Source organism: Pteropus medius, unplaced genomic scaffold (assembly GCF_902729225.1).
Source record: "Pteropus medius unplaced genomic scaffold, Ma_sr-lr_union100, whole genome shotgun sequence".
Lineage (NCBI taxonomy): Eukaryota > Metazoa > Chordata > Mammalia > Chiroptera > Pteropodidae > Pteropus > Pteropus medius.
The window spans coordinates 1,440,849-1,462,660 of NW_024341893.1; the positions used below are offsets into that span (position 1 = coordinate 1,440,849).

Consider the following 21,812-nt stretch of genomic DNA (forward strand, 5'->3'; position numbering starts at 1 on the left):
CTGCCTGGGAAATGTTTGCCAGCGGCGGTGGTTTGGAATTCCTTACCCTTCCTTCTCGAGGGCAGAGAAGGAACGCTTCTGGAATCTGAGCAAATTAGGGATGGGGAACTGGAAGGCATGGCTAGCCAGGTCGCAATGCCCAGTGGAAGAAGGGGACAGTCTCCAAAGGGAGCAAGAAAGGCGAGAACTGAACCAGGGGTCTGGTGACAGCTGGCACAAGCTCCTCCAGCCTGCCCATTAGAGCAGACTCCAGTTTTGGAGGCCAGCCATGGACGGACTTGGGGGCTGTCACCCAAGTTAAGGTCAGACTCAGGGTGTCTGTGGGCCATTGAGGGGAGCATGAGACGCATACCTTCCTTAGCTTGTCATACTCGATCAGCTCGGGCCGGTGCCGGTGGATCAGAGCATTGAAGGCAAGACCGTCCTTCCAGCTGGAGGTAGAAAGGCAAAGATTATGAGGCCAGTCATCGTGATGGGAGTGCGGGAAGACCCTGGGCACCACGGGCAATACTTTATGCCTGTTTACTGAAGCAGTTTAGGGGACGTGCCGGGCACTGCAGGGAGACGGTATGGCGGGGTGGCTGAGATGACTGCTGGAGCTGGGAGACCTGCAATCAGATCCTGGCTCTTCCACTTACTGTCAGGGTGACAGTGAGCAAGTCCTGTGATGTGCTCCCTCAGTTTCCACATCTATAAAACAGTACCTACTTCACAGGGCTGTCATGAGGATTAAATATGTCAATATGGAAACACCTAGACCAGTGCCCGACATACGAAAAGTCCTTTGTCTGCTAGCTACTGGGAGCACCATGCCCTGCAGAGCACTGTTCACGCAAAGCTTCACTGAACTGGACAAGCCCACTGAAGGGAGATGGCCCACCACGGAAGGCCAGCGCCAGTGCAGTGTGACCTTAGTACCTTGGCTGACCTGACCCACGGGCTGGCTAAATACCAGGATGTGGTGTGGTTTGGCATGAGAGTCTCTGTTCAGAGCAAAATGACAGCTCGTCACAAGCTAGACTAGTCACGTTTTCCTCCCTGAGATCTTCTAAGGGCTGGTTCCTTCTGGGGTCAAGCTTAATGTCACCTCCTTAGGAAGGCCACTCTTGACCGAGGTACTCTCCAGGTTACTTTCTATCACCTCACCTATTTGATGGTCTTTGTATAGCACTTCTCATTACCTGAAATTATGTTATTAGTTTATTTGAACCTTTGTCAATTATTTGTCCCCTCTGCTGTAGAGTAACTTTCCAAGGATGAGGATCCATTTTGCTGCTGCTGTATCCTCACCTTTGGCATGTAGTAGGCACCGCATGGATATTTATCAATTGAATAAATAAATGAACAAGAAGTGCACAGAGGACCAGCCAGTTGGTGGCAGGAGCTCAAGGGAGGGACCATGTGCTATCAATGGCAGGGCACAATGGGAAAGTCCCCGACATCCAGCCCAGGGATACGGAGAACTTCTGTGGACCCCGTGAGGCCCCATTCTTCATTCCTATGTGTGCCCCTCCATAGCTCGTCCACCCTAGGAGGACACTAGAGGCTCAGAGGAGTGAAGTCACAGGGCCAAGCCGGATCTGACCTCAGGGCCACCCCTAAATCCTCGCTCCTAACCATTAGGGCACAATGCCTCCTGCCACACTTGGGTCTCATGTGGCACTGACCACGCTCGTCTGTGTCCCAGTGACACATCTCATCTTCCTCTCGCCTGAGTGCAGTGTCACAGCAGGGCTGAGTCTTGTTCCTCACAGCGGACAGAGCACATCTTCCCCGACACTCAATTCACTAGCGACTCTAAGGACACGTCCTTCTTGAGGTCAAAACAAAGGAAGAGCTCTGTTATTGCCTCTGAGAGTCACTGTGCTTGGGGAGGAGGAAGATGTAAGGCCTGCTGGAGAGCCAGGCCTTGAAGCCTTCAGCCCAGGACAGCCAGGCAACTGCCGCCGCCACCACCTCCTCCCCCCGGGAGAGGACACAGGGACCTTACAACGGCTCCCAGGGGCCAGTGGCAGGGAGAGGGATTCCTTGAGGGCTGGCATCTCAGAGACCATGACAACAACACAGGAAGAGGGCAGGTGGGAGGACAGCGCCGCAGGGGAGCGGGGAGGGGACGAGCTGGGCCGGGGCTCTGGCCGGCGCCCACCTGATGTGGAAGTTCTGAACGTTGACGTTCTTGTATGGCGCCGTTTTTCTCTGGCACCAGAGCAGGAGTCCTTCCTTGGCAGAGGTCTCTGCAAAACACACGTGGACAGTGAGCACGGGCTCCGATGAAACCTTCGGGACCCAGCCCATCCTTTTGGTTCGGGCAGAACTTGGGGCAGAGGGCACCAGACAAGACAGCAACAGCAGTGACTGTCTCTCCCATTCCAGACACGGGCAGGCCTCTGCTGAGCCTAAACGCTGATCGCAATCATGGCCTCATGAAGTCACTGCCGGGGTCACTCCAGGAAGTGGCAGTGAGAGGACACTGTTAGGGCCTAAACCTGTGCCATGTTTCTGACCACAAAGCCTGTGGCTTTAACTGCCAGAATGTAACGTCCAACAAGCCTTTAATGCTGGCCTTGGCCGCTTCTGAACAGAGTAAAGAGTCAGCCAAGGGGCCTAGGCTCCGCTGCCTTTAACAGAGTAGACATGCTATGGGGGCAGGGAACATATGTGTCCTGGTCACCTCTGTGGCCTGTTGCCAGAGGCCCCCTCCACACACTAGCCCAGGTGGCTTTTCTCATCCTGTGCTGTACCCTGGTACTTGTAGGAAGTGAAGCAGCTCATTCCTGGGTGGCTTGCACTGACCCCAGGTCCATGGAGGCAAAGGTCTAAAGGTGGCGGTGTAGGCGCTGACGCTCAGGAGAACCAGATAAGGCCTGACTCTGTCACTAGTGTGCTCTGCAACGCAAGTTCCTTGACTAAAATGGGGCCGATCATGCCGTCTTGACGAGGGCAGTGTGAGGGTGCACCAAGATGGAGGCTGTGAGAGCTAAGGACCCTGGATGGGTACCACAGCTGGGCGGCCACGAGGGGGACCTCCTTCACCTGCAGCCTGGGCCGCCATTTCCACTAACCACTCCTGAGCAGCACCAGGCTCTGTGAGTGACACCGGGAGACAGGGAAGAGTCTCGAAGAATGAAGACAAAATGCCCCAAACCCTCATCTAACTTTCTCCAACTTGGGTGGAGCCAGGGTGGGGAGAAGGCAGTTCTTTGCTGTCAGCAGGCTCTTGGCTCTTACCTTCCACAGAGATATCCTGGATGGCGAACCTGAGGATGATGGTCCAGATCATCCCCAGAGTCATCTTTGCATTGCCGTCCACAATCTCTGCACGCAGCAAGGGGGAGAAGGGTGAGACAGTTGTCAAACTAGAGTGAGACGCCCTCAGGCCACCCTCCTGACTCGTCTAGAGTTAGCTCCAACTGTCCCACAAAGCCGCCTAGGCCTGTCCTCCACCACCCTCACCGGGAGATGGTGTCTTCTGAACACTGTGGGAAGCACTGTCCCAAAAGCCTCTGTACACGTGTGTCCTCAGCCAGGCAGGCCTCTTCCCACCTGGCCAGCTCATTATCCTAACCCAGCTCAAAAGACTGCTTGCTCCTCCTTGAGGCGTGTTCTTGGCCCTCTGTCGACACCTTCGTTGCATGCTCTGCTACTGTTTGTTGAGAACCTGTCCACTTCCTTCCAACCCTTTGTTGCCACCTTTGTCCATGCCACTGTCATCTCCCCCAGAGCTTGACAGGCTCGCTGCCTCCTGCACCTTCTCCTGCAGTAAACCTCCACACAGCCGCTAGGGCGGTCCCTTTAAAAAGTGCATCAGATTTGTGTCACTCACCTACTTAGAGCCCCACTATGCCTAAAATGAAGCCCTTGATCTGGAGTCCAGCTTACGAGGCCTGCTCTGGGTGACCTGCCCTCCCTCTCCAGCACCTTCCAGCTGTGCGCTTTGGGCAAGCCAAGCTCTTTCTTGCTTTAAGGATTTCGCACCTTTGTCCACCCGCAAAGTGTATCTCTCAACCTTTTCCTCAGCTGGCTGGTCTTTCCATCCTGTAAGCCTCTGCTTATGCCACACCTCCAAAATGGCTTCCCTGACCACCAGTCTAACTAAAGGTGCCCCCTGCGCCCGTCCTGGGGCCTCTCTCTCCACAGGACCTTGCCTTCTCCACCCGGCTGTCAGCTGGAACCCTGTACCTATTAGTTTACTTGTTCACCGTCTGCCTTCGTGATTACCACCGCAACCCCAGTACCCAGACCTGGTACTTAAGATATGATGTTGCTAAAGGAAGGGGAGGGGGGGAACAGGGCTCAGCTGACAGGTGCATGCTTTCTTAAGTGACCGAAAACCAACTAGTCTCTCATACTTTTGGGAGTGTGAGAGGAGGCTCTGGACCACAGAGTCTTCAGTTTCAGCAACTCAGAAAAAGTTATCTGTGCAACACTCAGGGTACCATGTGTCTATTGCTGGGTGACAGAAGTGCAAGTGGCCTCATTCTGGCAGTCCAGCCAGACGTGTCCTTGGCAGTCCTTTAAATGCGTTCTGCACCCTCCCCTCCCCCCGCCCCCGCCACCTCACCATACCAGATGCAAGGAGAAAGAGTGGGGAGAATGGAGGGACACTTCAAGGGACCCTGCTCACTGACCTTCAAGAACAGAAAACTCTAGGGTGGGCTTGATTTGAAAAGGAGGGGAGGTATAGTGGTCATCCAGAGGAGAGGGCCCAACCTTCCCCAACAGCACATTCCATAATAAAGAAGAAAGGCTAGGGGTTCTATTAGCCGGGATGAAGAAGCTCCCTGTGGTGGAGCCATGGGCTATGGTCCAGGGCAGCTTGTGGCTTTAGTTTCAGGATAAGGAAATATGCGTAGCCTGGCGGTAGGGATAGGACACTGTATCTGCCAGCCCTTCCCCAGAGCTAAGAAACCAGGCAGAGCCTTCTCAGTGTGGGGCAAAGGCAATCTATGCTGCGTTCTTCCCAAGTGCCAGACGCCCAGAGCCAGGGGGAGTATGGATAGGCCACAGCTCCCAGCCCTGGCCAGTTATGGAGGGCTGAGAGCTCCTGTGAAGGGAGGAAGATGGCCTCTCTCACAACATCCACCAGCTGCTTCTCAAGACTGCAGCTGTGCCTCTGACTCCTGTCCCCTCTCACAATCTCCACAAGGAAGCCATGTTCCTGCAACTGTCTAGATCACGTGGTAGGACACGGAGATGGCGGCAAGGTGGGGCTGAGGCTCTCAGATATTCCAAAGCCCTCAGGAGGTCTCCAATAGGCTGCCTTCCAGCATTGTCCCAAGGCCTGGTGGTCGCAGGGATTGGGAGTAAACCAATTTGGGCATGAACAGAAACATTTTTAGACTGAGTTTTTCTCCAAACAAAAACTGATGACCACCATGGGTCTCTCCTCTAACCCCTTCTGTATTTACAGGCTAGTGTTTGAGAAAAATAAATGCAGCTGTGGGAAGCAGAAGGCTGGAGTGCAGCCAGGAGGACAGACCCATGCAAGCACAAAAAAAATCTCAGGGCCTGACTGAATTTTTGAGTTTTGATTCTTTTAAACAAACACCAACCACCTCGACTGTGGCATGTGAGGCTTGGCACCCCTCTCTGGAGAGGTCCCAGGAGGGGACAGCGTCTTGGAACCCAGTACACGCATTCTGGCCTAGAGTCTTGGCCAAACTCTCAGAGCCTTGTCATTAATGGCAATTAGTTTTCTTTGTTTTTCTAAAAGCTGGGACAACACGGATGCTGGTGAATACGAAACGCTGTTCTGACTAATGAACAGAGCTATGAGCCCAGGCTGCTGGGCTCCATCAGGCCTGATCCAGTCTCCAAAGATGCTTGTGGGCCAAGACAAGAGCCTGCTGAGGGACAGCACGCTGTTGCTCTTGTGGGAAGGCCTGGAGTAGAGGATCACAGTCCTGAGTATCCCCATGGGGCACAGAAGGATCCTGGGTATCTACTCAGAGGCCAAACTCTCCCAGCCATGCAGCCAGCAAAGTCTGGTCACTGACCTTTAGACTTGCACTCCCTGCCCAGAGCCCTGACACTGGGCCTTCTCTCTCTGCATCCCCTCCCACCCACAGATGCCAGACTGGGCGGGGCCTTACAGGCTAAGGTGCTCCTGGCACAGAGGGAAGCCATGATGCATGTCTGTCAGTGTCTCCCAGGCCCAGTGTGAGGACGGTGAGTGAGGGCATCCAGGACCCAACTCAAAGCCACTCCTCCCCTGTGCAGAAGGATCCTGCCCTGTGTGATCAGGGTGCTGGAGTCCCCAGTCTTGGACTGGACTATTCTGTGGGTAGACGGGAAGGGGAACTTGGGGCCCAACATCACATTGAGGCAGTCACTGTAATCACTGCTGATGATACACAGACAGGAGCTTTAAGCACCCCGAGTGCTCTGCCACCAACACAACTTTTCTCCAGAAGGCAGAAGTTGGGCCTCAGAGCCTGCAGGTCAGGAGCTGAGCCTCCCCCCCCCAGCTCACCTTCTGCCCCGATGGAGACCAGCTTGACTCCTTTGCTGGCGATGAAGTCCAGTGCTTTGTTCACGTTGTTGATTTTGTGCACCCTCATCTTGCCCCGCTCCGGCTTAGGTAACCGCTCCCCTGAGAAAGAGGAAGAGAAAGAGAAGCGTTAGGGTCCCCACTGCTCTCCAGAACCGGCTGCCACAGTGCTTGGTCCCACCTCGACAGGCCCATGCTTAGACACACTGTCACTGCAGCCATTAAAGGCCTCACTCTTCCCAGCAGCGACGGGACAGATGGGGTGGGCTATGTCCCGGGGGCCTGCTGTTCCAGGTGTGGGTTGCATTTCATCAAAGAGGAACCTTACCTGAAATGACTTCCAGGAGGAGCATCAGCTTGAGCCCGTCTCGAAAGTCCTCGTCAATATTCTCGATCTGCGTGCCGGCCTTCCGCAGGTGGGAGTTGCACCAGGCTGTGAAGGTCTGAGGAAGCAGAGCAGAGTGGTCAGCATGGTTGTCAGGGCTTCTAGAAAAGGGGCTGGGCCATAACCTGGCCCTGGGACAACATGGCCACTACAGTGCCCTCACTCAGGGCCATGCCCAGGACTCTACCCAGGACTCTACCCTTAAGATACACTGTTTCTAGATACACCCAGGCAAGTCGATCTGAGGAAACTGAGGCTCAGGGTAGTTAACAGACTCATTGTAAAACCACATGGTTGGTAAGCAGCAGGGTGCAGCCCGGAACCCAAGTCTGCCACCCTAGAGCAGTGCTCTCTCCACAACATTGGGTGAGCCCGGCACGCACAGCTGGCAGCCTGCCATCTGTCCATTCAGTCACACAAATCTGACTGAGAGCCAGGCCCAAGTGTGGAAACACGAGGCAGGGACCCTGCTCTCATGGAGCTTACATTCTCTTGGACAGGCACAGCTGGCCCTCATCCAGCCGGCGGGCAGACCAGACCCTGGGTCCCAGCCGGCACCGGCCCCTCCTCCCGGCCCCTTGGGTAGGAGCTCAGGCAGCGATTTCCCCATTGCTGGCACAGAGATGACCTGGGACAGGAAAGCAGTTAGAAAAGAAAATTCTGTAAATTCAAGGTCCTCTCGAGTTCGTCTCCCTTGGAGCTCTGGATGGCCCAGCAGCAACCACCGGCCCTGAGACCAGGGGCTCGGATCCTCCACCCTGTGACTGCCCTACAATTTGTTTCCCCACAGGCTATATGCCCTGGGGAGCATTCCATGCCTGCCCTTTTAAATCTTAATATTCATGTATCTCAGAGGGGCTGAGAGGGAAGTGAGAGGGCGGTGCTCTCACTTGCCATCCCCTAGGGTCAGGGTCAGGCAGCTGTACCTGAGAGCAAGTTTCTGAGGACCAGGGGTCATGAAGGTGCTGGAAGGTGAAAGGGCATTTTTGAGTCCAGAGGGCCACAAATGAGCCCAAATCCCAAACCTGAACACAGACTGTCCAGGTGCAGGGCACCCCGCCTCCTGGTGGTGATTGGCCACTCAGCCCTCCGCTGGCTGGGGCACATTATATCAACGCCAGGGGAGCACGTCACATCAGTTAAGGTGGACGTGCCTAGACTCCTGGGGAAACCGGCCCACTCAGCCTCCTGCAGCAGGGTCTGGGAAAAACCTCATGCCCATTTCTCACTGGAGCCCCCGTTCGCCTCTCTCATTCTGCAGAGGCCAGCGTGCACCGTGGGCAGACATCCAGGAACACGCGAGCGTGCACTCCATACCTGCGCACAGGCGGGGGCCACATGGGCAAGGGAGAGGGGCTTCCAAGGAGCCTCTGGCCAAGCACCATGTGTTTTGATGACTGTCTCGCTCATTCAGACTCAACGCAGGGCCCCTCCCAGACAAAGAAGCTGCCTAATTAACACGCTCACCAGTGGGGACTACATGAGGTCTCCTTCCAAACCCAAGCGCAAGGGTTGGCGCAGGGAGTGGCGGGGGACTGTTGGTGGCCCAGGGCTCCCCAATCCGCCTCTTAACACAAAGAAGAGTTCCTCGGCCCAGGAGACAGAGGCCCCGTTCCTGTGTGTCTGCTCCTGCCTCGCCGAAGCTGGCACCTATCCCTCCCTCAGAATCAGCCCGAAGGGAAGCTCCTCCAGGAGGCCTGAGCCAACCTGCTTGCCCGAACCCGGTTCTGACTTGGATGTCCCCCCCTCTGTGCAGCTCTCATCACAGCATGGTTGTCTTGGTCTCTTAACAGTTATGCATTGTCCTCCGCCTCCCACAACTATGAGCTATTTTGCTCTGGCCACCACGCAGGTTCTCATTAAGAAAGGCATGAATTCTCCTTCCCTACCCCATTTCCCACGCTTCCCCTACACATTCTGAATTCAGACAAACCAGGGCTAGACTGCTGGTTACATCACTTATGTGGGTAAGTCACCCAGCCTTCCTAATGCCCATTTCCTCATCTGTAGTGTAGCAAAGGCACAACCCAGGTCGTGGACTGTGTGAGGATTGAGGCGACAATGCCTGTAGAGTGCATGGCAGGTGCTCAATAAACGGCAATTTTTGAGATGTCCCTGTGCCTCCCAGGCTCTCCTCTCCCCAAATCCTGCCCGCCTCCTCCACAGCGCTTTCTCTGTGTGCTGCTGGCCCTCTCCAGCACACACAGCCCTTGGCAGCTGACATCTTGGGTCTTACTGGAGGTTCTGTGCATATGTGCACACTCCCAGGGGGTAGGAATTACCTTACGTATCATGTGCCTTTATAATGCCCAAAGCACAGCCGGCCTTGGTGGTAGGCAGTAAGCAAGTGTGGCACTCAGCTGTCCTGTGAAGTGAGGGCAGGAGCGGGCCACGTTGGGGCAGGAAGTGGCAGGGGATGCTAGGCCTCTGTTCTTACATGTGCTCAAAGATGCGGCTGGGCAGCAATATGGCCAATCACATCCCATGGCCGAGGATGCAAGGGGGCAGTTCCAAGAGGGTCGGCCCCTGGTCTGCAAGCAGGGCAGGGCAGGGCAGGGCACCCGTCTAAATGGCACCCTTGCCACCTCAGCCTGCCTGGGTTACGCCTGCGTGCTCTGAAGGGACACAGGTCTGGGTCTGAAGGCCAGCTCCTCAGCTTACTTGTTCTGTTTCCAACCAAGTGACTTGACCTACTTACACCTCACTTTCCTTCGCTGTAGGATAAACTTATCAGAATCTACCGCCTGTAGTTGCTGTAAAGATGAAATGCGTAGGGGGGAAGATGCTGTAAGACCTCTGACAGTGCCGACATAAAGCGCCAGACGAACTGTGTGCGCACATACACACACACACGTCCACACTGCTGCTTCCTTCTCGCCAAAGGCCTTTGCCCGACTCCATGGTTTGGAATGGAAACGAGACTGCAGGAGACCCTCTCAAGACGGTCTCCACACCAAGCTGTGGAGGCTCCAAACAAACCTCGCCTCATTGGGTTCAGGCCATCCGTCCTCACAAGGTCACTATGCTACCCACCCTCCAAACGCACGCCGCATCTCTGCACCTCTGCTCATCATCTCTGGACATAAAGAAGAGCTCTGGCTTGGGAATCACACAGATCTGGGCTCTGCTGTTAAGGCAGCCTGCCAACAGGGTGATCTTGGACAAGCACTGAGCCTAGGCTTCCTTAATGATGAAATAAAGGCAATAATCCCTTCACTTAGTGAAGATTAAACAAAATAATGTAAGTAAACCACTTAGGACTGTGCCTGGCGCAGATTAAGTACTCAGTGTTATACATGTGTCAAAGAAAGGTCTATTTTTAAGTAAGTGGCAACTCTGCCATGCACCTCTGCCTCCCTGGCTGGAAGCAGGCCGAGTCCCAAGCAGAACACAGAGCAGCTGTTTGGGGAGAATATCCACTTGCCTGGCCTCGGCGGTGAGGAAGACCTCTCTCTGGAACCTGACAGACACAAAATGGGAATCCATCAACAGGCCTCCCACCCTCACTCCATGTCCTGCGTGACACTGTTTTCTCCTCCTGGAAGATGAGAGGTGTCTACTGACACCCGAGGATCAAGGAACCCTGAGCTCTGGGCAAGGAGAGCATGACCTCGTGAGGCCATCTCGGGGAACAAGTCAACCATGAACAGCTGCTTCTGCACGCAGCGTGATTGGTGAGAAGCTGAAATTCAAATGGGACATTAAAAAAGTCATAGCTTTTTTCTAGTTTGGTTACAAAAATAACATCCTGCTCATACACTTCTTCTCCCTACCCCGTTTAGACTAAGATGTGTGGGGTGGACAGAGTGGAGGGGTGGCTTCTATAGATGGAGGCCTCATGCGCTTACTGCACCCACCTCCGCTATGCAAAATTCTCAAGAGTGTGACTGCCGACAGGTACCATCTGCTCCCAATGCCCCAGACCACCACGGGGTTGGCACACATCCTTTCTTTTGACAAGCATTTGCTGAGTGTCAACCCTGGGCCAGGCCCTGTGCCGAGTACAGTCATGAGCCAAAACGGACGCAGGCTGCACTCTATAGTGCTCCCAGTCTGTTGAGAGGGCCTTGTTAATCAAGCAAATTACTCAACTACAGAAGGAAAAATGGTAAGAGTAACCACCATAGCAGACGCTTCTATACAGCTAACTATGGGCCAGGCACTGTTGTGTACTAAATTCTCTCATCCTCCAGAACTATCTTCTGAGGTCAGTGCTATTACTGCCCCATTTTACAGATAAAGAAACCAAAGGTCTGAGAGGTAACATGACTTACCCACAGGCAAAGACACACCTAGAAAATTCCAGAGCTACATTTAAAGCCAGGTACTGAGCTCCAGAGGCCACACTCTGAGGTATTATGCTGTACCTGTCCTCCCTCCCACCCGCAGAAAAGGAGCTGGAGAGAGGGCTCTGCGTGCTGGGGGACAGCTCCTGATCCAGCGGCAAGGGCAGACACAGGGCAGATTCCCTAAGGAGGTGATTCTCCAACTCTGATCTGAGAGTGAGTTAGTAGTACAAAAATAAGAGAGGCTTTCCAGATAATGGGACGAGCACGTGCAAACAGCAGGTTGGAGAGGAAAGACGGGAGAGTAAGACATGCTGGGAGGTAGGCAGAGCCAGCCTCACAGAGCCTTTGATAGGTCATGCTGGTTGCTGCCGCATGGGGATTGGGCTGAAGGCGGTAAGCGTCAGTGTGGGATGATAAGAAAAGAGGGTAAAGCGCTCTGACGAAAACGTGGCAGGAGGAAGGAAGAGGAACCACATTGGAGATGCTGACTATCACAACTGAGAAATGCCAACTCAAGGTTTCGATTTGGTTTGGGAGGGAGAGCCCAGAGTTACTGGCCTCTCTGGCTGAAGGGAAAGGCTTAAAAGCGTTGAGCTCATCTGGGTTTTATTGTCAAGAGTCATTTTCCAGGGGCGGCAATGACTGAACAGTGGCCGTGTCTCCAGAACCTCACCTAGGAGAGGCTCAGTGCATTCACCTGGCTGACAAGGCCTGACCTGAACCCCTCATTAGGTACTGGGAAGCAAAAGAGACACAGAATTTACATTCTGATGGGGAGAGGGCAGCTAAAGGTGATTAGCAATAATTGCTAATGGCTAGTTCTTACTATTTACACCTAGCAACTCTTTAAAGCCTCCAACCCCATGATCATGTGAGATGTTATCACCTTCATCTTACAGAGGAGGAAACTGAGGCAAGGGGAGGTTAAGTGACTTGTTAAGGCCACACAGCTGATCAGCACACACATGGGGCAGTCACTCGTTCCACAGTGCCAGACAGCAGCCTAACAAAGCAGAGCCAGCAGAACCAAGTCAGCAAGGGCTCTAGCCCCACCTCAGTCCCTGAGCGCACAGCCTCTGAAAACTCGCCTGCCCTTAAAGGGTGGCCCAGGCCCAGTGTGTGAGGCAGGCACAACGCCAGTGGGGCCCCTGCTGCTCCCAGCCTGCCCCTGTCCTGCGACGGGAGCTTACACCCAGCCCTTGACCTATCTAGGGAGGAAGGAAGGATGTGGACTCGTCTGTCTTTGAGAATGTGAACAAAACCACAAAGAGCCTCCCAAACGTGCCCCGGCACACTGGCAGCCTGTTAGACTCCTCTCTGGTTGCTAAAATAGCAAGGGGTTTGAGTGGGGGAGAGGGAGGGGTGGAAGGAGAGAGAAAGAGGAGCTTGTTGGTCCGTTTGGGATCCACCATCACCACTCCCTGTACTGAGGCCGAGGTTCCATGGTGTACTCGGGAAGGCAAGCTGCAGAGGGGTCCCAGAGCTGTTTCTGCTTTGTCACTCTGTATGTGGAGGGAGGGTGAGGAGGCCTGGCATCACTGGTCATAAAGTCCTTCCTGTGTCACAGGGACCCCTCCCAGCGGCCAGGATGTGGGGCGGCTGGGTGAATGAATGATGGATATTGTTTGGGAGGTGACCTAAGCAGCCAGGAATGTGGCAGCAGTGGGCTTTAATGAGCCATTCATCGATGACTCCCTCCCCCAACCCAAGGAGGTACACGCTCTCTACTCTGGTGTGGTCACTGAAGAAGAACCGAACATTTGAAAGACACAGGTAACGAAGTGGCGGTCCAGTAGGCAGAGGGATGGAGAATGCAAGAATCCTGGTGGGATGTGCCTGACCCAGCTGAAAAGCTTCCTTCCTTTTTCTTCCCAACGACGTCTTGCTACAAAACATGTTCTTAGTGCCGAAGAGGGTGATGTGGAGCGAAATGTCTGGTGGAGGCTGGAATTCCACTAAGCCCAGAATAAAGCAAGTCTCTTGCAAAGCCAGTTTGGGCCTAGAAACAGCCCTCCCCTTCTCCCCACCCCCGAGCCTCTAGACTGGGGCGAGCGGGTGCTGGCTTTGATTATGGACTAAGGTCAGAGATTGGACTCTGCCTGCCCATCCAGCAGAGGCTCCCATGCAGATTCCGTTGACTCCACGATTGACAAGATTTTAGGAAAATCTGTTCGCTTCCCCGTACTGCATCCCCTGCCTTCTGCTTGGCACACCATGAACCTCTTTAGCTGGAGGTCACCGGCCAACAGCTGACCCAGGACCAGCTGCACGACTCTCCCCCAGACCCAGACTGAATGGAACTGCCCACAGCAAACTCCCTCAGGATACACAGAGGCAAGACAGGGCTCCCCAGGGCGCTGAGAATTTTCAAACCTCGTCTCTGAAATACCGTGTTGGGTCTGTTGCTCCGCTGGGGCATCAGCTGCTTTGAGGGGGAGGGCGCCGTCCCACCTGAACCCCCACCTTGCCTGCTGTGGCCTCTGACGCTGCCCATGGTTCCTGCTTCCATAGGTCCTCAGGAAGGGTGTCTGGGGCTTGGACACAGGGGAGGGACAGCTATTTATTCCTAGGGTAGACATCTACCCTTATCACCCATCTGCCAGGCTACTGCCAGGTCTTAGGCAAGGCCTGGCCCCAGTGGGGCGCCTTTTCAGTTCCTGAAAGCGGAGACTGCTCCCCAGCCTGGGCTTCTTCACCAGCTGTAAAGGTGCTTTCAGGGCCGACGGCTGAGCTTTCTGGAATCTGGGTTACCAGTGGCCCAAGCAAAAGGGCGACTGCCCTGGCGATACCTGCAGATCTGTCTGGGGAGTCTGTGAAGCCCCTGGAATGGTTGTGAGATGGTACACATGAGCGCTTGGTTAAAGGCCCACTGCTGTTACCAGGGACCAGGTTGAGAGACAGAAAATGAACCGGTCATGATGACATGGCCACAATTTAGGCGGGTGCAGCAACATGGGACTCAGCCAGCCCCACTAGCATGGGTGATCGAGGCTCGTGGTATGCAGCATAGGGACACAAGAGGCTGCCTGTCCAGGACCCAACTCCATTTCTAGCCAGGGGCAGAGTAGGCATGCTGAGTGTGCCTGCCCCATGACGACATAAGCTAATTTGAAAGCAATTACAGGGAATATGGAATGCTTCTTATGTCCTGGCCCGAAGTTGCCTTATTCGGAGTTTTCTCAGCCTACATGAAAAATCTCCAACTTCCCAGTTGGGGGAGAGGTATAAATAATGAGTGGAGCAGTGAGCATTCCAAAGGCCCTGCGTGTCCACCCAGAAAGCAGCCCTTTCCCTGCTGCCCCTGACCAGTAGCCAAAGTTCCCGCGAGACACCAGAAGGCGCGCGTGTCGCTGCTGCAGACTGACTTTGGAGTGCAGCGCCTTCCTTGTGAGAAACACTGGTCTAAGGCTTTCTGCTTAGCTCCGCAGTGCCGGACTCAGGACTTCATCACTCAGATGTCGCCATGCCAGAAGGCCTTTCCTGGCCTCACTATCTCCATGCCGTCTCTTTACTCTGTTTTGTCTTATTCACTGTACTTATCACTGTCAGAAATGTTTTGTCCATAACCAGCCTCCCTCCCAAGTATAACGTAACACGAGAGGGGACCCTGCAGCCTATAAGCTTGAGCGTAAGTCGGTGCTCAGTAAATCCTAGAATGAACTGAATAGTGCTAGGGCTTCTCATGTCCAGCCATTTATGACTTCATGGTTTCAAATCTCATTTTGTACTGGACAGTGTCCCTCAGGGATGAAACTGCTGGCTTTCAAGAGTTCACAAAAGTATTCCTGGAGCTGTAGCTGTTCCAAAAGTAAGCCAGGGAAGACACTGCTCTCGGCTTGCCAGTCCAATGGAAGAGGAGCCCTCAGCAGCCCTGTTTGCTTAGGCGTGAGGCCCCTGGACTTGCTGAGACTCTAGTTCGAGGGCTGGGCCTAGACAGTGGGCAGTAGTGGATGGGCCGGAAGGGGCAGGCCGAGGAGAGTAACGTGACAGTGCTCTAGAGCAAGGGCTCTTAAATCTTAGCAAGTGTGGGTTCAACCCCTCTCTTCACCACTTATTGTGTGAGGCCTCAGAAAACGAACTTCACCTAAGCTTCAGTTTCCTCCTTTGTAAAATGAGGATAACAGACACCATGTGAGCACTCAACAGGGTAATATGGAGCAGCACTGCGCACACCGCCTGGTGGAGAAGGAGTGATAAGCAGATACTTATTACTACCCCATTCCTGTTCCGGAAGGTGCCATCCTTGGTATCAGCACTGCAGCTGGTGAAGCCAGACCCCTCTAGGGTCTGACAAGTTGCTGGCTGCACCCTGGTGGCTGGCACAGAGCAATCTTCCCCTAAACCTCCCCTCCCTCAGCCTGGCCATCTGACTACAAAATAAGTGAAAGAATACCATTATCGGACCATCTTCTTGCTTCCAGAGAGCCTTCTAATCCAGTGTTCTCATCCCTGGCTGTACATCAGAACTACCCAGGAGCTTTTCTGGTTTTTCCCTTTTTTGAGAAGATGAATATTTGTTTTAAGCCCCTAAGCTTTCAAGCAATTTGTATGCAGTGACAAGTAACTGATACAACACAAAGACAGAGTTGCTGGGTCATAGGTGTATGTGTACTCTTTTTAATCATGTGCAACAATTTGAAGAATCATTATTTTATAGTTTTAATTCACATACTATAAAACTCACCCCCTTTAAACTATAAAAAATCAGTGAGTTTTAGTATATTCATGAAGTTGTACAACTATCACCACCATCCAGTTCCAGACCATTTCCATCGCCCCAAAACTGTGAGTGGTCACTCCCCCTTTCCCTTTCCCCTCACCCCACGGAAACCGCGAATTTACTGTCTCTATGGATTTACCTATTATGGACATTTCATATAAATAGAATCATATAGTACGTGGCCTTCATGACCGGCTTCTTTCATTCAGCATGTACCCAAATTTCGTCTGTTATAGTATGTGTCAATACTTCCTTTTTGTCTGACTATTCCATTGTACAAATGTACATTTTATCCATTCACAAGTTGATGGACATTTGAATTATTCTACCTACACTATTATATGCCTCTGCTATTATGAATAATGCTGTTACAAACATTCATATGCAAGTTTTTGTGTGGATATGTTTCTAGTTCTCTTGGTTATGTGCCTGGGTGTGTGACGGCAGGGTCATATGGTAACTCTGTTTAATCAAGAGGTCTAATTTAGCTATTTTTCTTTGGTAGCTTGTTTTTGGTGTCCTATCTAATAAACCATTGCCTAATCCATGATCGTAAAGATTTATGACTGTTTTCTTCTAAATTTTATAGTTTTAGCCCTTACATTTAGCTCTTTGATCCAGCTGGAGTTAATTCTTCTGTATATGGTATGAACTAGGGGTCCAACTCCATTCTTCCATGTGGAAATCCGGTTTTCTCAGCACCCAGGAGGAAGAGCCTGCCCTCTCCATAGAGTCTATAGAGAGCTAAGCATCTGAACTAAGGCAGGTGGGGCCCACAGGGTAGAGGTAGGAGTGCTCAGCTCTCAAAGGAGAGCTTTTCAGCAGGAAAAGGAGATGGGTGAGGCCAACCTTGAAATAGCTACCTTTAAAAGAGAAAACTTCCACTCCCAAAAGGCAGTTTTTAAATTAGGGCAGCAGCAGAGGCTGGGGACCTGCCCTCCGCCTCCTCTGGCTCCATCTGGCATTTTGCTGTGAAATGATCAGGCACAGGGGGCCCTTCACCTGGAGAACAGGGCGTCTGAGCTACAAAAACCCCATTTACTTTCAATGGCTTACAGCTCAGCTCAGGTTTCGGGGTGGGGAGATTAAAGATCGTCTAGTTTAAACTTTGATCCTTCAAAAGGATAGCCAAGTGAGCCAATTCTGGCCTTGAGACTGTGTGGCTTGGAATCCTAACAAGTGCCTCAGAGGTCCAGTCTTTAGAATTAATGTTTCAGCCTGGACAAATCTGCCCATGGACTTGCTCATCCAGATAACAGGCATTTGACATTTGGGGAGGCAAAAGTCAGAGGGAGGGCACTGATGGGACTCAAGTGTTGCTGAGCAAGTGCTACTTCTGCCCTGAGTCACCAGGGCCACCCTGGGAACTCCCCAACAAAACTGATAGGTACAAAGAATGCTGCAGGCGAGGGGCATCTGGAGGCAGGGCAAACACCCCCATTGCTCCCTCTGTTCACTTTCTGGCAGACAGCTTGTTTTCTGCTGGAATTCACAAGATCTATAAACTGAGCCTTGTTGGCAGAAGGGCAATTATGCCAGGCGAGGAGTGAGCTCTAACAGCCGGTGCAGGCTTCGCCTTTGACAACTGAAGCTCCTTCTTGCTTGTCTTTTTCCTTTTTCCTGTTCTGGGATGTTCTGACTCAATGGTCTGCCAGTCAGGTCAGAAGATGCCTCTTGCTCCAGTGAAAGCAGGGAGGGGTATCTTGGGGGTGGGCACCATAGCTAGGGCAGGTTGGTCTAAAAATCTGTGCTCTTGACACACTGGGGGAAACCGGAGCCTGGGGCAGCACTCACAGACATGCCCTTGTTTCACGTATACTCTGGCCCACTGACTTCCCACTCTCAGAGCCTGGGTGTAAGACAATCCCTTTGAGAAGCAGGGTGAGTTTAGAGGCTGAGAGAATATAGGGCATTATCTGCTGCACGATCAATTCCTCTCATCTGAGCGGATGAGCATGGCAGGGGGCCCACAGAGGTGTTGGGTGCTCTCATCAGCCTGCCTGCCCTTTGCTGCGGCTCAGCCCAGCTCCTCTTTGGGGCTGGCAGCAAGCAGGGGCTCAGTGAGTACTGGATGAGGGAGTGGATGAACCCATTAGTCAATCTAGGAGGTGCCTCAGACCAGAAATTTCTGGCTTGGAGTCTGGAGTTTGCTAAGAGGTAACTCTGGCGGTGTTCGGAATTATCCACTCTTGCCCTCAGCCTTGTGTAAGCAGTCACTGGCTCTCCTTCCTGGCATGGCACTAGGATGCTGCGGAGGGCAGTTTCTGTGGGTTAAGAAATCATTCTGGATTTAGGGTCTCTTTTTCTTTGTCATATTCACTCCATCATAGACCACTTGGGTGCACGAGATGGACAATATTAGCAGTGTATTGGGAGGATTTTAAAAAAGAAAACCCAAAATAAGGTTCTATAGCTAAAGGGTAATTATAGGATTGGGAGGAACCAGTAAAGAGAGACTGAAACCTCTGACTCATAATTGCTCCATTAAAAATGGTGAAACCGTTTGCCCTGGCAGAGTGACAGGGCTAGACTCTCACCCTGGCTCGCCCCACCTACAGGCCTTCCTGGGCTGGTACTAAGGCCTGGCCAAACCACACAGCAGTCATAAGGGTTGGCTGTCTCCAAAAGCAGTGTGATGTCAGAGAAGGGGGCCCCCGCCACTTTCAGGGGCAGATCTGACTCCTGGCCCTGTAGCGACCGAGGAGTGGCTGGTGGGGGCGCTGTAATAGGGTGCCATCATGGAGCTGGGGCTGTTTTCCAGGGAGGGACCCAGTACCAGCTCAATGCCCCATTAAGGCTCCCGAGGGACTGAGCCTTAAACGAAGCAGCAAGAGGTGCTTTTATAACTGGGTGGGGTGGGCTTACCCTAATATACCTACATAAATGACTCACATTTATTGAGCACTTTCTGTGTACCAGGACTTGTCCTGAGTGTTCTACATTTTACAGATAAGGCTCCAAATGCTGACGTGATCTGTCTGTCCATCGTCACACAGCTGGTAGGTATCAGAGCCGGACCCACCTCATCCCCTAACTAATTCCAAATCTGGCCAAGACTGCTTTCCATTTCTATTTCTTATCCTGTCAGGCCCCATGTGAGGAACCTCGCATAGTTTCTCTCATTTGATCCAGTCTAAGGAAGACACAAAACCTAGTGCCATCCAGGAGGCCCTGGGCCAATTCCTTCTGCCACAAACACAGCAGGCCAAGGGCTAGGCTTCAGGGTGAGTCATGGGAGAGGGAGGGCAAGTCAGGTGACCTGCGAGAATCAGAGCTATGCTGAGGTGGCCTGGTTACCTTGACATTCCTGCGATTCTGCCAAGGTAAAAAGTAACCTGAGGAGTTTGCCTTATATGGGCACAATGACAGATTTCGACACGACAACGTGTTAACTGACCCTGTATCAAATCTCTTCCCAGACTGTATAGAAGATAAAACTTCTCTGAAAGTATAGGAAACAATTTATGACAGGCTATCACCGGTGACTCATAAAACAAAGGTGCAGTCCAACTGCCATTGTGTGCCTTCAGAGAAAAGGTGAGGGAAGGTTGGTGGCTCCCAGGTCAAGATCCCTCCCTCGGTTCACAGGGCCTGGGTTCAAGGCAAGGCCTGAAGGAAATCAATTTCAGGCTGGAGCAGAACAGCAAGTGCTGTCTGGGTTCAGAGAGCCCAACCATCTGCTTTCTCTCTGAAAGAGGAGAGGCAGGGGCAGCACTGGGAGGCACAGCCTTTCAGGCCAGCAGGGGACCAAATGGTTAGGTCTGAGTGCCCTGCACTGCATGAGAACCAAAGAACTTGACTGGGCCTCATGGGATTCGAGAGTCATCCCAGCCTGGGCTCAAAATGACACCCTCTCCCAGGTAGCCCCCAGTCCTTCAAAAGGAGAAAGACTCACGGCTCTGAGCCTCTCCCAAACTTCATTCATTTATTCCAGTTTTAAAAATGTACTGGGCATCTACCACATGCCACGTACTATTCTGAGCACTGGAATTAAACATCCCTGCCCTCGGGAAGCTTCCATTCTAGTGGAGGAGAATATGCACAGGAAAAGAGGATATTAGACAGTGATGGTACGACGAAACAGGGTAATGTAGCAAAGACTAACTGGAGGAGGGGACAGCGGGGGAGAGGGAATCAAGTCCAGCAAGTCAAGGAAGACCTCTCTATGGAGGTGACATCTGAGCCTGAACAAACAGAAAGAGCTGACCGACTGACAAGCAGAAAGCAGCTCACTCAACGGGGCATGGCTGGAGCAGCGGCTGTTCACACTGCACCTCACAGGCTGGGGAGAGCCTCGTTCTAAGACAAATGAGAAGCCTCTGGAGGGCCTCGCAGCGGGAGGACCATGACCAGGTTTACAGCGTGGGAATTCATTCCTGGAGCAGTGAAGATGGCAAGAACCCTGACGGCAGAACTGCTAAGACTTGCTGTTCCGTCAAAGCACCCCTCCCCCCAGCACACAGAAGCAAAAGGCCCCGCAGCATGAAGCTGCACCCAACATGCAGACCTCGGATCCCACCCCTACCACCTTCCTCAGAAACACACAAGGCCTGAGGCTGAACAACGGACTTCACAAAGGGACGCTCCAAAGGCAACAGCGGTGGAACACTTCCTCCAGTGGAGAAGTGGAAGGTGTACCAAGGAGTAATTTTCGAATACCGTTCCCAAAAGAGCTCTGCCTTGAGGGGTATCAGGTGAGAGGGTAGGTACCCTCTATTCAAATTTAATCTCAGCAGATCTTTTTATCAATTTTATAATAAGGCAGATCCGCATGAGACTCAATCTGAAGACCCGTGCTGCTGAAAAATACCATTGCTTTAAATCTTTAAATCTTAAATCCTCCACGCTAAATTGATTCAGAATGGCTGTGGCCTCTTCCATGGAAGTCCCTACATCCCATCCGATCAAGAGGGACACTGTTAGGCCAAGCTGTGGAAGTATAAAGAGGAGCTTCTGGTTCCACTGCCGTGAGACTGTCCCTCTCCGTCCCTCTCCGTCCCTCTCCGTCCCTCTCCTTCCAGAGTAAAGCCTTTGATCCTCTCTGCTCTGTGGGTGGCGGGCGGCTGGAGGAAGGCAGATACCACATGTGCTGCTGTTCCAGCCTGAGATGGCTGAGGCCTGCTCCCTCTGTAAGGCAGAGCAATAAACAAAGGGGAAGGTAAGGCGGCCTGTGTTCTCAAGGTCCCCAGTGTCTGGCCTCCTGCCTACGGATGGGATGTGACAGGGAGAACCAGGGAAAGGCAACCTGAATTCATGGCAGAATTGCCCAGAGTAAACAGCTGTTCTCCCCTGCGGGAGGCAAAGCCCTATTATGAGTTTCTAACTTCCACAGTATCCTTTCCACTTGGACTAGAAACAAAGAAAAAGAGAACTAAAGGCAGAAAGAATGAGAAAACCTCCGTTTATTTAACTAAATATCTAACTAAGGTGAAACTGGCCTTCAGGTATCTAGCTTCCTATCTCCTGGGGAACGGAACTTCAGGACAAGTAAAGAGAATCACAACCAAGGGTCTGGGGAGACCCGCAGCACCTGTCAGTCTTACCCTGGAGGGGTGCATCCAGCTGGAGAGGTATACTTATGAGCCAGTCCCTACAGGACAGTGTGATCTGAGGACAGCAGCGGTCAGGTGGCACCTGATCCAGGCTGTGAAAGAGGAGAGCTATTCTGATAGGTGGTGACCTGGGAAGAAGGTCGTTCCACATAGTGGGAACACCAAGAGCAAACCCCACAAATACGCAGGAGATGTTTGGGGCCTCCTGAGGGGAGGTGGCAGGAGATGGTGTCAGTTGGGATCAGACGGTAGAGGGGCTGAAGAACTTGTTCTCTGGGTAGTGGGGGATGGGACGGTTTCTCAGAGTGACCTGGTTAGACATGAGTCTTGGAGAGATAATGTTCATCATGGAGCCACTGAGATGAACTAGGAGACT

At 52.7% G+C, this 21,812-nt stretch overlaps 1 protein-coding gene across 5 annotated transcripts in view; it reads right to left on the reverse strand.

Annotated features, from left to right (window-relative positions):
• The window catches only part of ACTN4 (actinin alpha 4), a 66,340-nt gene that overhangs the window by 19,233 nt on the left and 25,295 nt on the right, over nt 1-21,812 (reverse strand). For all 5 annotated transcript variants that reach the window (XR_005651128.1, XM_039854861.1, XM_039854870.1 and 2 more), the window contains exons 2-6: nt 6,819-6,933; nt 6,473-6,592; nt 3,229-3,315; nt 2,147-2,234; nt 353-431 (exon numbers count right to left, since the gene is read on the reverse strand). Coding sequence is in view for 4 of the 5 variants with exons in the window: in XM_039854861.1 (XP_039710795.1) it covers nt 353-431; nt 2,147-2,234; nt 3,229-3,315; nt 6,473-6,592; nt 6,819-6,933 (489 nt within the window). In the remaining variant the exon portion in view is untranslated. The remainder of the gene's footprint in view (nt 1-352; nt 432-2,146; nt 2,235-3,228; nt 3,316-6,472; nt 6,593-6,818; nt 6,934-21,812) is intronic.